The sequence below is a fragment of the Thalassophryne amazonica genome, chromosome 1 (genome assembly GCF_902500255.1).
Source record: "Thalassophryne amazonica chromosome 1, fThaAma1.1, whole genome shotgun sequence".
Lineage (NCBI taxonomy): Eukaryota > Metazoa > Chordata > Actinopteri > Batrachoidiformes > Batrachoididae > Thalassophryne > Thalassophryne amazonica.
Genome location: NC_047103.1, coordinates 165132965 through 165149012, shown reverse-complemented (window position 1 = coordinate 165149012; position 16048 = coordinate 165132965). Strand labels below are relative to the sequence as shown.

Genomic DNA, 16048 nt, shown 5'->3' with positions numbered 1-16048 from the left:
ACTGGGGCGGTTTGCAGGCGAGTGTGAAGCATCTGGGATGAAGATCAGCACCTCCAAATCCGAGGCCATGGTTCTCGACCTGAAAAAGGTGCCTTGCCCTCTTCAGGTCGGTGGGGTGTCCTTGCCTCAGGTGGAGGAGTTCAAGTATCTTGGGATCTTGTTCACGAGTGAGGGACAGATGGAGCATGAGATCGATAGATGGATCGGTGCAGCGTCTGCAGTGATGCGGTCGCTGTACCGGACCGTCGTGGTAAAGAGTGAGCTGAGCAGGGGGACAAAGCTCTCGATTTCCCAATCAATCTACGTTCCGACCCTCACCTATGGTCATGAGATTTGGCTCATGACCGAAAGAACAAGCTCGCGAATACAAGCGGCCAAGATGAGTTTCCTCCGAAGGGTGGCTGGGCGCTCCATTAGAGATAGGGTGAGGAGCTCGGAGTCGAGCCGCTGCTCCTCCACGTCAAAAAGAGCCAGCTGAGGTGGCTCGGGCATCTTTTCCGGATGCCCCCTGGGCGCCTCGCTGGAGAGGTGTTCCGGGCACGTCCCATCGGGAGGAGGCCCCGGGGAAGACCCAGATCACGCTGGAGGGACTACATCTCTCAGCTGGCTTGGGAACGCCTCGGGGTTCCCCCGGAGGAGCTGGGGGAGGTGTGTGTGGATCGGGAGGTCTGGGCGGCTTTGCTTGAGCTGCTGCCTCCACGACCCGACCTAGGATAAGCGGAAGAAAATGGATGGATGGATGTCATTTTTCTAATTCCGGGGGAAAAACCACGGCATTTTCAATGGGTTTTTGGGGAAATTACACACAAAGTGAAAATTCAAAGAAAAAGTGACGGTTCGGTGGGAAAGTGGAAATGTGTTGCAGTTTGTTTATGACCTGAAGTACAAACATGTCGAGGCGGTTTTGCAGGCGAGAGAACGGAGCTACTCTGGTTAGCTGTGTAGGCTATCACTTACCGGCTGAAAAAAAAAAACACTTTTCACAAACGCTTCAGTGATTGCTGGGTATATATTGCACAGCGGCAGCGAAGGTCCCCGTAAGTGGTCAAATCCCACAATTTCACGCAGGGTTCAAACGAGACTACGATGCCCTATAGCCAATCAGTAAAGTAGCCTATATATAATTATACTGGTGCGTTACTGTGGGGATCCATGGGCTCAAGATTGGGTAGTGTTTATAAAATAGGTAGCTGACATTTTTTAAGGTTGGTAATAAAATATGCAAAGTTTCTACAATGATTTGGAATTGCTTGTGAGTCCAGAATATAATTATCAATGTCCATTGTTCACTGTTGTTAGCTCATATCTGTAATTTATCCAAAAAATATTAGTCCTTTCAACATTCCATTTTGGCGTTCATCCTTGACCCAAAAAAACATAAACATACCAAACGGCAAATGTCAGCTCGCCCCAGTTTCTCCATACACATATACACAGAGACCAAATCAAAATCAAATCAATTTTATTTATATAGCACCAGATCACAACAAACAGTTGCCCCAAGGCGCTTTTGTAAGACAAAAGCCATACAATAATTACAGAAAAACCCCAACAGCCAAAATGACCCCCTGTGAGCAAGCACTTGGCGACAGTGGGAAGGAAAAGCTCCCTTTTAACAGGAAGAAACCTCCAGCAGAACCAGGCTCAGGGAGGGGCAGTCTTCTGCTGGGACTGGTTGGGGCTGAGGGGAGAGAATCAGGAAAAAGACATGCTGTGGAAGAGAGCAGAGGTCAATCACTAATGATTAAATGCAGAGTGGTACATACAGAGCAAAAAGAGAAAGAAACACTCAGTGCATCATGGGAACCCCCCAGCAGTCTAAGTCTATAGCAGCATAACTCAGGGATGGTTCAGGGTTACCTGATCCAGCCCTAACTATATGGTTTAGCAAAAAGGAAAGTTTTAAGCCTAATCTTAAAAGTAGAGCGGGTGTCTGTCTCCCTGATCTGAATTGGGAGCTGGTTCCACAGGAGAGGAGCCTGAAAGCTGAAGGCTCTGCCTCCCATTCTACTCTAGGAACTACAAGTAACCCTGCAGTCTCAGAGCGAAGCACTCTATTGGGGTGATATGGTACTATGAGGTCCCTAAGATAAGATGGGACCTGATTATTCAAAACCTTATAAGTAAGAAGAAGAATTTTAAATTCTATTCTAGAATTAACAGGAAGCCAATGAAGAGAGGCCAATATGGGTGAAATATGCTCTCTCCTTCTAGTCCCCGTCAGTACTCTAGCTGCAGCATTTTGAATTAACTGAAGGCTTTTCAGGGAACTTTTAGGACAACCTGATAATAATGAATTACAATAGTCCAGCCTAGAAGAAATAAATGCATGAATTAGTTTTTCAGCATCACTCTGAGACAAGACCTTTCTAATTTTAGAGATATTGCGCAAATCCAAAAAACCAGTCCTACATATTTGCTTAATACGCGCATTGAAGGACATATCCTGATCAAAAATGACTCCAAGATTTCTCACAGTATTACTAGAGGTCAGGGTAATGCGATCCAGAGTAAAGATCTGGTTAGACAAGGCCAAGTACACTAACTTCAGTTTCATCTGAATTTAAAAGCAGGAAATTAGAGGTAATCCATGTCTTTATGTCTGTAAGACATTCCTGCAGTTTAACTAATTGGTGTGTGTCCTCTGGCTTCATGGATAGATAAAGCTGGGTATCATCTGCGTAACAATGAAAATTTAAGCAATGCTTTCTAATAATACTGCCTAAGGGAAACATGTATATAGTGAATAAAATTGGTCCTAGCACAGAACCTTGTGGAACTCCATAATTAACCTTAGTCTGTGAAGAAGACTCCCCATTTACATGAACAAATTGTAATCTGTTAGATAAATATGATTCAAACCACCGCAGCACAGTGCCTTTAATACCTATGGCATGCTCTAATCTCTGTAATAAAATTTTGTGGTCAACAGTATCAAAAGCAGCACTGAGGTCTAACAGGACAAGCACAGAGATGAGTCCACTGTCTGAGGCCATAAGAAGATCATTTGTAACCTTCACTAATGCTGTTTCTGTACTATGATGAATTCTATGATGAATGCTTTAGCAACCCTTTCAAGAATTTTTGAGAGAAAAGGAAGGTTGGAGATTGGCCTATGATTAGCTAAGATAGCTGGGTCAAGTGATGGCTTTTTAAGTAATGGTTTAATTACTGCCACCTTAAAAGCCTGTGGTACATAGCCAACTAATAAAGATAGATTGATCATATTTAAGATCGAAGCATTAATTAATGGTAGGGCTTCCTTGAGCAGCCTGGTAGGAATGGGGTCTAATAGACATGTTGATGGTTTGGAGGAAGTAACTAATGAAAATAACTCAGAACAATCGGAGAGAAAGAGTCTAACCAAATACCAGCATTACTGAAAGCAGCCAAAGATAACGATACGTCTTTGGGATGGTAATGAGTAATTTTTTCTCTAATAGTTAAAATTTTATTAGCAAAGAAAGTCATGAAGTCATTACTAGTTAAAGTTAAAGGAATACTCGGCTCAATAGAGTTCTAACTCTTTGTCAGCCTGGCTACAGTGCTGAAAAGAAACCTGGGGTTGTTCTTATTTTCTTCAATTAGTGATGAGTAGTAAGATGTCCTAGCTTTACAGAGGGCTTTTTTATAGAGCAACAGACTCTTTTTCCAGGCTAAGTGAAGATCTTCTAAATTAGTGAGATGCCATTTCCTCTCCAACTTACGGGTTATCTGCTTTAAGCTGCGAGTTTGTGAGTTATACCACGGAGTCAGGCACTTCTGATTTAAGGCTCTCTTTTCAGAGGAGCTACAGTATCCAAAGTTGTGCTCAATGAGGATGTAAAACTATTGACGAGATAGACCACTTGGCTTTTAATATATAGATACATAAAAATGTTTGGATTTACTCAGATAACTAGTCTACAACAACAATATATTTTTAAAAGTACTTCAAAATATATGTGGCAAAGATTTTTTAAAAACCACTTTCCTGGGACTCCACCAACGTGTCAATATAAAAAGTCTTAATCCAGTTAAATATTGTGCTTTGAATTACATTTAACCAAACAATTCATGGTTTAAAAAAATTCATCTGAGTATACATTCATGAAAATATGAAGAGATAATGGCACAATAATTTTGTTATTTTTCAAACAAAGTGAGGGATTTTCATTGTCAACAGAATATAATATTGATAATTGCTTAATCAGGCATCAAAAGAAAATGCAAAGGAAAGGAATATATTTGAATTCTAGTAAGATCCCCAAAGTAGCACTTTGAGACATTTACTAGACTGAACAGGTCTTTAAAATAAACATTTGTTGCCTCTTCTTCATCTGAGGCTTAGTGCTGAAAAAATAATGCAATTCTATTTTATCTTTTTTTCTTTTCCAGCCATTAGTGCATGATATAGGCCATGTGCAGATAACTGCAGCAGTAACATTAATATTTGGTACTTTGCAATTCTATGCAGTATGTTGCTGCTGCAGCTGGTTTGTAAAATTTTAGTTTAGTGTTTTTTTTTATGTGCATTGATACGGTCTGTATTGCATGTAGGTGCAGTCATCCTGTCATAGACCTGACTATGCATAGTCGCCTGCAGGACAACCATTTGAAAAGGATGGCCAGAAATTACCTATCGGTTCATAATAACTGCTGTGATGGGCTTTTTTTTATGTGTACTTGATATGGATTATTCTGCACTGACACACTGATTTCAGTATGTGAGTCATCAATATGTCTTTCACACCACTGGCAACCAATAAAGCTGGACCAGATAATTCTGGGATTATCCTTCTGTCATATTCCCTTTTTTTAAATCTCATTTTTTGGCTCATTTAACAAAAGTTCAAGGTTTATCAGGTCATTTGGCCACATCGCTGAGATTAAGAGTCAGATTTGCGGATTAGGTCAGCCTCTGATCTCCATCTCTTCCTTCCTCCATCTCCTCTTCCCTTCTCTTCTATCTCACCCATTTGGCCTCCTTCTGCCTCCTGAGGGCATATAGTGGCATCCAAAGACATTAGAACCCTTGAACTTTCACATTTTTTAATTTTTTGTTAATGGAAAATTTACATGGCTGCAAATAATGATTATTTTCATTACCAGTTATTGTTTTGATGATTATATAACAAATTGGTGATGAATCCTGTTTAATTTCACACAGATCCAGGTGACATCTAGAGGTGTTAATTGTATAATGACTGAAAAACATCTGAAGCAACAGATGCTTAACATCTGAAAGGCATTTTTCACAGTTGTGTCTGAGAAGGCTCACGAGGTTTAGTGTCGAAGGATTAAAAATTCTTGTCACATTAGCGGTGTTTTTGTGCTGAGCGGTAACGGCATGTTTTAGACAAATGGTCTTTCTCTTTCCGTCTCTTTATCCCTTTCTTTTCTGGCCAGGCTTCCCCAGCTGGCCTGCCTTTTCCCAGAACACACATTATTTCCTGTCTGATCTTCTTTTTGCTTGTCTCTGCTTGGTTCCACGTGTCTCTCGCTAACTCCCCTTCCACAGTATCGACCTCTTCGCTTTGGCAAACCATTTGGACCGCGCTCTCTGTCTCTCTCTCTGCACATCCTTCAGCATAACCCTCTCTCTGCACATCCTTCAGCATAACCGTTTTCAGTTTTTGAACTAATTTATTCCAAATTGTGCCGAGTAAGCATTTGCTGTATCCAGTCCCCTCCAAAACTATTGGAACAATAAGGGCCAGTTCACTTTATTTTTATTCATTTTTTTTGTAGGCTGAAGACATTTTGGTTTGAGATCAAATTATGAATGCCAGATGGGGCACTGACACACGCACACTACATTTTTGATACTGATTCATGCAAATTGACGCTGTGCGATTCAATGATGCCATAATATTTGGTTCCGTGTGGTATTGACATGTGATCAGTTCTATCCAGAATCAAACCACTTCATCCTTGACTAACACACAACCCTTCCACCATGTTTAATCCATATTGGCTCCAAATTGTTTGACTTAAACAGTTATGACTTTGAGACTGACCTGTCATGGTCACTCAAGGTAAGTGTATTTTATTGATTATTTAAAATAAAAAATAAAAAACTTTTCTCAACATCCTTTAGTTTTAAACACTGAGCAAAAATTTGCAGACGTGGATGGGTGGTAGAGGACCTTCAGGCTGAAGCGGTGCTTGTTGTAATCGACGGAAGGAACCAGAGACGTACACTGAATAGTAACTCCACATCACCAGGGGTGTGGTTCCTCAGTCCCTGAGGAACGGTTCAAAACCCAGCCAGATTGGAAAATCACGAAGGGCCCTTGGGCAAAGTCCTTAATCCTCTAGGTCCCGGTGTAACAGCAAAATGTAACAGAAAAACTTAACTGCACACTGACATCGGTGTATGAGTGTGTCCGTGTGAATGGGTGAATGTGAGGAATGATTTGAAAGCACTTTGCGCTTCTGATGCAGATGGAAAAGCGCTATATAAATGTAGTCCATTTACCATTTTACCATAAACATACACACAATTTGACGTGCTCAATTTAGCAGCACACTGTACGTACTCATAACTGTCCAGTTTTTTCGGTAACCCTATATTTCCTACTTTTACCCCTTCAAATTAAATTAGAGTAATGATTTTATTGAACTTCTGTTTAAACACTGTAGCAAACTTGTGAAAACTTAACTTGACAATAAACTTGATTCTGATTCTGATCGTCTTTTGTTGCTGGTCGTATTTCATATACTGGTGTATCAAAAAGGGTGGACTTGTAACGCTCTGGTTAATTTTTATGAACATCAGATCTTATGTCTTAGAGAAGACCTATCAAGACAATCTTGGTGTCATTTTAAAGCTTACAGTATTCTCTTTCCAGTGATATGTATTTCATAACATTTGGACATAAATCAAGGAAGGTCTGGTCTGTTGAAATAACTTTGTCAGGGGTGGACTCTGTGGTGGTGGCGGTGGTGATTCAATAAACATACAAATTGCTAACATATTTCTCATTCTTGTGTTAGTCTTTGTGTTTCTGCTCAGATGTTAGATACTTGTTGACTTTTGCTCTAAAACAGGCTTCTGCTGAATCTCATCTGGCAATTTCGGTGAAGTGTTTCAAAAATGTTTTGATGGTAATTTTCCAAGCAACCATTCATTTCATTTTTTGCCTGGATGTCTTTAAATATGGTATATTATGAAGGAACAGATTCTTCAGAACATTTTGACACCAGTTCCATAGATTTTGTATGAAAATTGACTGAATAATGCTATTTTCTTTTTTTGCAAAAAAAAAAAAAAAAAAAAAAAGGCCAGTCCGAGAAATTCAACAAAAACTTTTTGAATTACAATACATTTTCCATTTATTTATGTCACATAAATTGGCCTTTTCTCTGAAACTAAAGGGAATAATTACATGCAGAAGGTTGCATTTGAAAGGGATAAATGTGTATACTTTACATAATGAATTTTGTTAAAAATGACTATTTTGACCCTGTTACACTTTTTTCTTTGTGAAGTGTGACCTGCTATGAAACGTCCACTCTGATTGAAACTGAATGGCAAGTCGTTGTTAGCTGTTGGCTTGTAGCTAATGTGATCACAGGGTCGTGCCTCCTGATGGCATTTTTTTTAACACTTTGAAGTTGCATAAAGAGAAAAAAATCAATCAGAGGCATTGCACAAACAATGAACATAACCAGTGCAACACTTTAGAAAGATTCCATTATTGCTTCAGATCCTCAGGAGACGAAGCACTTTTTTCCCTGTTGTATAATGTGCATTATTTTGTTCCATAAAATTGACGAACTCACTGACTGATCATTCTGCAGTGAAGTTTGTGCATTTCTGAGTGATACTACAGGTTGGCATAAAAATCAATCTCTTTGCTGAACCAGCAGAACTTTTGAAACATTTTGGAAACCTGTTGGAGAGAGAGAAACCTGTTGGATTGGAGACGATCAGACAGTTCAGAGACTGCGGACTAATGGGTGTGGTGCAGGCGCACGGCTCGGCAGGTGCTGCGTGCACACCGCTAAAGCCTTTTAAATGTTTGCTGAAGGGCTGGTCCACAGTTCTGTACTTGACCACATTATTTTGTATATTGACGAAATATAAATATACTCAAAGGAACGACGATAATGACCGCTGCCTTGTCATCTCCCAGAGCCAACATCTTATATATTCTAAGCTCCTTCACAACGGGTACGCTAAAGTGTCTCCAATTACACACGAGGAGAAGCGTACAAATACACCGAAATTGACAATATTTCAATTGGTTTTTGTATTGCTACTTGCCGGCGACATAGAACGGAACCCTGGACCACAGTTACTGGGTCCGAATACATCAGAATTGGTACGGGACTGTACCTTCAATACTGCCCAGAACGTCAATAGCGCCGCTAGCCTAGCCCACTCACCGTTGCTGTGTTGGTCTTCTTTGGTGGCGTGCAGCTTTCCCAGTGGTTCCGTGGAGGTTGCTGCATCTTTGCCCGGTTCCTGTGAAGCCTTGGACGCGAGTGGCTTTGGCCTGAGGACGGATCATCCCCTGGTCTTGTCTGCTGACCCTTGGAACTGTTGCGGGCGCACCAGCATCTTTGTGGGCACTTCTGACATCAACTGCCCCGGTGTTAGTGGTAGCACGGCTTCGGCTAAGCTACTATCTGCTGCCGGCGACACCTCCATGGACATTTTTAACATCAAATGTTCCGATGTTGATAGTAGCACGGCACTGCCTAAGCTGCAATTCGCTACCAGTGTTATATCTGGTGAGATGACTGCAGTGTGCATCGGTCCGGAGACTCCATTAATTGAGGGGCGAGTGGTCACAGGCAATTCCTGCAGCAGCGAGTATACAACTTTACAAAATGTGACCCAACGAAGCAATCCAACACATTGAAACAAAAGCACAGGTACTTTCAAACTGTTAATCATGCTAAGGTGCTTTGGGATCGCGAATGTAAGCGGAAAGGAATTCTTGGAGGCCACTTAAACATACGGAGCCTTGTTCCTAAGCAGGAGCAAATTGAACACTTATTGACAGACTCAAATTTGGATTTCCTGGCTCTGAGTGAATCATGGCTAAATCCCAATATCCCTACGCAAATGATCGACATTCCGGGTTACGTTACTTTTCGTAAAAATAGACAAACAGGAAAGGGAGGAGGTGTTTTGACATATGTTAGGGAAACACTTCATTGTATTGAAATTAATGTAGATTCTTGCAATATGGAATGTTTAGTTTTAAAGATCGTTTTATCACCAAGAATGAGTTTTAATATTGATTTTATATAATCCTCCATCTTTTAATGTGTCCTTTTTTCAAAATTAGATGAAATTTTTAAACAATTGAAACGTGATAGTGAAATAGTTGTGCTTGGGGATTTTAACATTAATTGGTTGGACAAGCAAGGTAAACAAAAATTAAAGGCAGTAACTTCAAAATATAAATTAAAGCAATTAATGGTAGGTCCAACAAGACTAACAAAGACAAGCAAAACTCAAATAGACCTTATGTTTACAAATAAACCAGAACGTGTAATAAAAACGTATAATCTTATCACAGGATTATCTGACCATAATTTTACGCTAATTGCTAGAAAGTTAACAAAAAAGTGTCTGCATTATTTTGTATAATTATTTAGTAAATTGTAAATTGTTTATTTAGTAAATTGTGTCGGTTGATGAAACAAAGAGATACTGCTCGTAAAAAGGAAATTTCAACAGAACGATATACTGACAATGCTATTTATAAAAGCCTCAGAAATAAAGTGGTTAGTGAGATAAGAAAAGCTAAAACTGAATATTTTATGCGCTTGATGGAAACGTCCAGGGGTAACAGTGCTTGCCTATGGAAGCAAATACATACACTGACAAAGAATGACTCCAAACAAAAAAATAGATCTTTAATACAACTAAATATAGATGGCAATTTGATTACTGACCAAATGAAGATTGCTATCTCATTTATTACCTATTTTGTGACCTCATTGGAACAATTAGCAGAAACCTGTAAACTTATAGAGCTCCCTGAGATATCCATGGGCCCATCAGAAACTGCATTTTCAATATTACAAATTAACGAGGATTGTGTTAAAAAAATAGTAAGTAATCTCAAACCATCTAAAGCAAAAGACATAATTGGATTAGATTCTGATTTTGTCAGAAAGCATAAAGAATCTCTAGTTGGCCCTCTAACACATTTGATTAACCTATCCATTTCTAGGGCAAATGTTCCACAAAAATTATAACATGGTCTCATTAGTCCAATTTTTAAAGCTGGAGACCCAAACATAATATGTAACTATAGACCAATTTCAGTCCTTCCAATTCTGTCAAAGGTGCTTGAAAAAACAGTGGTGAACCAACTTATTATCTGGAAAGTAGTAATATTTTACATCCAAAACAGTTTGGATTTAGGCCTAGATACTCAACAGAAATTGCTACATTCTACCTAATAGACATGATTAAAAAAAATCTGGATCAGGGAAATGTGGTTGGAGCAGTGTTTTTAAACCTCCGTAAGGCCTTCGACACTGTAAACCACCATGTTCTCCTGCACAAATTAAAGCAGTTAAATTTTTCTCAACAGTCTCTCAGCTGGTTTACATCTTATTTGGAGTCAAGAACACAGCGAGTAAAAATCAATGGCTCTATATCGCCATCTCAGGAGTATAAAATGGGGATACCACAAGGTTCCACCTTGGGCCCTATTTTATTTTGTCTCTATATTAATGACCTTCCGACCGTTTGCACTGAGGCTGAATGCCAGCTGTATGCTGATGACACAGTAATCTATGTCTCAGCAAAAACTCCAGAGAAGGCTGCAGAGCTTCTTAATAGACAAATGACCCGGGTCTCTCAGTGGCTGGAGGATAATTTCTTGTTTCTAAATTGTTCTAAAACGGTGTCTATGTGTTTTTCAATAAGGCAAAAGCCCAAAGAAAATTTTAGGATACAAATAAATCAAAAGAAAATTCAAAGAGTAGATGAATTTAAATATTTGGGGGTCATCTTGGACTCCCATCTTAAATTTGAGAGTCACATAAAGAAAATGTCTAAGACAGTTAGGACTAACTTGAATTGTTTTCGTCTCATAAGATCTTGCTTGTCAATTAGTGCAGCCACATTATTTTTTCATGCAATGATCTTGTCTCATTTTTTATATTGCATCACTGTTTGGGGCCAGGCAAACCAATCCTCTCTAAAAGGTTTGAATTCTCTTTACAAACAACCCTTAAAAGTGCTTGACCAAAAGCCAATTAGGTGGCACTATTGTAAAATCATAGAAAAGTATAAACTCTTAAGCTTTGAAAATCTTTTGAAGTGTTCATTTTTGAATTTAGTTTTTAAATGTATTAATGGTCTTGTTCCTGATATTGTAAAAGGAATGATTCAAAAATGTCAAACTTGCGGTATCATTACAAGAGGAGCTGTGAGTGGAGACTGTAGACCAGTCCGATGTAAAACAACTTTTGGACGGAATGCGTTTGCAGTTAAAGGTCCACAGATCTGGAACACCATACCTGCTGAACTGAAATTTCTTATAGACCTGAATGATTTTAAGCATAAAATAAGACAATGGCTTAACTTAAATCAAATCTGTAGACATTAGCCATATTTTATAGTGTTTTATTGTATTGTGATATTGCTACTATCATGTGTTGTTTGTGATTGTGTAAGTGTCCTTTTTATGTTCTAGGGACCAGGTCTGCGAATTAGCTATTAGCTATATGACCTATGAACATGGCATTGGTTATTGTAGCAATGCTTTTTGTTCTGTCCCTATCAAATAAACAGAATGATGATTATCACTTCAGTTATTCGTTTGAAATTCATCCACATCAATATAAAAATTTGAAAAAATTAAAATGACAAAAATAGACAGATCAGTAGTACGAGTTTATAGTTGTGTGTATGATTCATAGCTGATGTTTGAGGCATCTCTGTTTCACTTTATGAGTTTATTTAGTTTAAATACTTGGTACTTGTGCAGTATTTAATAAAACTGAATCATGAGAAGAGTGTGAGATATTGGATTGATTGCAAATAATTTATTAATAATGTATTCATTTATATCAGTAAATGCAGTTATGCATAGATGTCTGGACATACTTGTCTTTATTGGCTCTGCTTCTCTTTGTAACTCTCTCCCGCAGCCTTTTTCCCTCTTCTCTAATAAATCTTTTTCTGTCTCTCTCTCTCCTTCCACGCTGCTTTAATGTTAACAGGATGCTTAGTGTTCTGGCTCCTTACATTTCCAGATCAGCGTAAAAGTGCAAATCTGTCTTCATGGGCGGCTAAAATTATCTTCTAGCCCAGTCCTCATGGACCAATCGGACAATTTAACAAATCACAAAAACAGCTGTCGAGCTGGCACGGAGAGTGAACTTCCACTTTTTAATCACTATTTTATGACAATGACCTTAATTTCTTTTTGGAGTATCATCGTCCCTGCAGATGTCTTGCAAATTCCAAAAGACAAATCTTTTTCTATTTGTCATGCTCTCTTACCTGAACTTTGGGGTCTTTCTGCTCTTTCTAAAGTAAGGCCCTTCAGCTGCTCCTTTGTTTCCACTAGGGGTCGCCACAGCTAATCTGAGATGTATCTGATTGTTGAATTGGTGCAAGTTTTACGTCAGATGCCCTTCCTGACGCAACTCCACATTACATGGAGGAATGTGGCAGGGGTGGGGTTCGAACCAGGAACCTTCCACACTGAAACCAACTGCACGAAGCACTTGGCCACCACCCCTGCTCTTTGTCTGCAGAGAAATTAGGGAATAATCCTGTTGTGTCTGATGATTTGTGGACATTAATGCTGGATTTTACGGTTGCAAATTGACTTTTACTGGCATCGTGTTAGTAAACACACCCACACACACTACTTTATAACTACTGCAGAATTCCAAATGAACATCTGGAAAACTTATTCTCCTCCAGAACTGTTTTAAGGTATATAAATTATCTGTTATGAATAATATTTTCTTTCATACAAGAAAGTCCAATAAACTACTGAAAAAGACCTCCACAAAAACACAGCCACACATTCAATGAGAATTCCAGAAAGTACAAATACACAAACTGGTATCTGCTGACTTTATATGTAATGTATTTGTGTTTTGAACACAGTTACTGCTGTCATCACAAAACACAGTTGTTTTCTATAGTTTATAATTAAGTACTAACCATACAATTTATTCCCGTGCTTACCAATTTATACTTTTCTAACATTTTTCTGTAATAGCAAACTCCACGCACATCCTGCAAATTCATTGTAGTAGCTAGTAATTTTAAAAAATAGTAAATAATATTCAAATTTTTTTATTTAATTCTCAACACAATGTTAATTTTTCAATGACACCACCTCCATTATTAAATCTTAATAACATGAAATGAAACATGAACCCACAATTACGTTTCCACAAACACTCCAGCAAGTCCAGCAAAGAAGCGCATCCATTAGAGTGCATAACTCCAGATATTACCTTAAAATTCCAGGCTCTTTATCCGGGCTGCCACTGGGATGAGTAACCAGCACTAATGGGCCTCAAATGGTAAATGAACTGCATTTATATAGCGCTTTTCCATCTGCATCAGATGCTCAAATTGCTTTACAAGTAATGTCTCACATTCACCTTGTGCCATACAAGGTGCTCACTACACACCGGGAGCAACTAGGAGATTAAGGACCTTGCCCAAGGGACCTTAGTGATTTTACGGTCAGGCTCGGATTTGAACTGAGGATTCTCTGGTCTCAAGCCCAACGCTTTAACCACTAGACCATCACCTCCCCCCAACAACACTGTTAAACTAACATGAACCACAATAACAACATTTAAAACCCCAAACTCCCATGGTGCATTGCATCACAACCTCCATTGTTCATGGTTTTTTCAGAAATATTAGTCCTGTCAACTTTACGTTTTTGCAGCATTCATCGTTGACCCAAGGTCTTCATAGAGCACTTTTTCCAGGCTGGGCTCAATGACTTCAGCATGCTTTAGAAAAACTGTTGCATGACTTTTTTTTTTATAACAATCATGCTAACAATTGCACAATGTAACACAAACATACGGAATTCTTTAAGATGTGTTTGATGTGTCATTGTGTACCATTTTTAAAAAAGAACAAAAGACGAGAGCTGTTATGTTGAACGCCAGGTGTTTTATTCTGGATTAGTAAAGCAGAGTTTGAGACAGAATTGAGATGCTGTGACATAAATAAGGTCACATTGAATTCTGAAGTTAATATGGGTTGTTTTTACCCCTCTGCTGAATCCATACAGGTCCGAGGAGAAGCTTCACCTCAACGCCGTCTGTTTCATCCCTCAGTGACTCTTCAAGTCAGGTAGGCGAACACAAAGTCAGCGACAGACTGAAGAACTACTCAATGTAGAAGGACCCTCAAACTGCCAGGATACTTTATCTGGATTGTCTCAGTCCACCTAACTGTAAATCAGTACCATCCTTGACTTGGAGAAGCAACCTGCATCAGGTCCTGGAGGAATCATAGACTCTCTCTGCTTTGGAATATGGACTTAATCACTGACACCATTGGGTCTCAAGTCCTATATAGGACTAGATCATATAAGCATGGAAGTCAGAGTAAATAAGCAGAAGGTCATTCCTTGAGGAGCCACCTCTGCCAAGGCCAATAGTGCATTGTTATACGATATGCATATCTAGCCCTATTATTTACATGCATTGACTTGATATCTCTCCCCCAGCCACTGGATTAAAATTTATGTGGAACTGCACTAAATCCTTCAAATTCATAGATACTAGGCAGTAGTACCTGTGTGCATGAAGCCATTAAGGCAGTTAGGTCATGTAAATGTCGCCTCAATAAGGATGGAGACACCTTGTTTAAGGTAGAATGTCCAGATAAACAACACAATTCATTGCCTAGTGGAAATGCAACCTTTGACCCCAATCGTCTTGACCTTCATCCAAATGGCCTTTGGCTAGTCTTGTCAGTGCAGTTAGAGAGCCAGTCTACATATGTGTGCCAAGTTTGATTTAATGGTTTACAATTAAATATGTTGGCCTTGACCCCAATGATCATGATCCTTGCAAAAATGAACTCTTTGAGTGTTATTCCAGGGTGTTGATCAGAAACTGGTCAAAGAACAAACAGACAGACAGACATGACCTTGCCTGACCTTGACCTTAGCCCCAAAGACTGATCTCTGGCAAATTTTACCTTGTCTTGGCACTTCTGGGACCCACCAGCATATGGGTCAAGTTTGGTACAAATTGCAGTGAAGAAGAAAAAACCCTACATTTGACCTTTGACTCAAAGACCTTGACCTTTAGCTGAAGTTTCAACAACATTTATGTATATTAACCTGGTGTGTGGTGTTGTGTAATCTTACTGACAAATGCACCAACACACAGTAATGACCAACAAAACTCCTCAGCGGAGGTAAAAATCAGACTGCACCTTTACTTCCACATTTTGTTTGAGAATAAATGAAAACTAAAGAAAAAAATAAGCATCCTGAGTCCTGGATGGCTCCCAGTCAGGATACTGTCTGCAGTATTTACACTCGTATCCTCTGTAACATTTCACAGTCACTGTTCCCATGACTCACTGGGGCCCTCCAGTCAGATCTAAGTGGCTGCACTCAGCCACATGATGAGTTGGGCTGTGCACGGATGCCAACTTACACTCAGCAACGTGTGGAAGGAAAAAGGCCTTGGGCGCACATCGTAAAAGATATTTCTGGTATCGATTGAGCAAAACGAAATCGGACATTAATAGGGATTTTTGAAAAGTCTTTGGCTTTAATTTGTCTTGCAATAGTTTGTTTCTGTCTATATCTAGATTTTCATGGTGAACCATCTAATACTTTGAGCAGTTTTTTTGCATTCTCCATATGATGATTTTGGGTTGTATATAGCCCCCCCCAGATTGCATACTGGCCTTTGTGCCGTAAATTAAAAAGACATCAGCAGCATCACAACAGAAAGCAGTTGTCAGTATCTTGATGAATTAAAGTGATTCCTGTTTGTGTCAGTGTCATTACGATGGGCCGCAGAGGCCACACCCACAGGATCTGTTGACCTAGATCAGCATCCATAACACTGTCAA

At 39.3% G+C, this 16048-nt stretch overlaps 1 protein-coding gene across 3 annotated transcripts in view; it reads left to right on the top strand.

Moving 5' to 3' along the window:
- LOC117517563 (microtubule-associated protein tau-like) overlaps positions 1 to 16048 on the top strand; it is a 137204-nt gene that overhangs the window by 58060 nt on the left and 63096 nt on the right. For all 3 annotated transcript variants that reach the window (XM_034178645.1, XM_034178652.1, XM_034178636.1), the window contains exon 3: positions 14241 to 14302. In XM_034178645.1, the coding sequence (XP_034034536.1) occupies positions 14241 to 14302 (62 nt within the window). The remainder of the gene's footprint in view (positions 1 to 14240; positions 14303 to 16048) is intronic.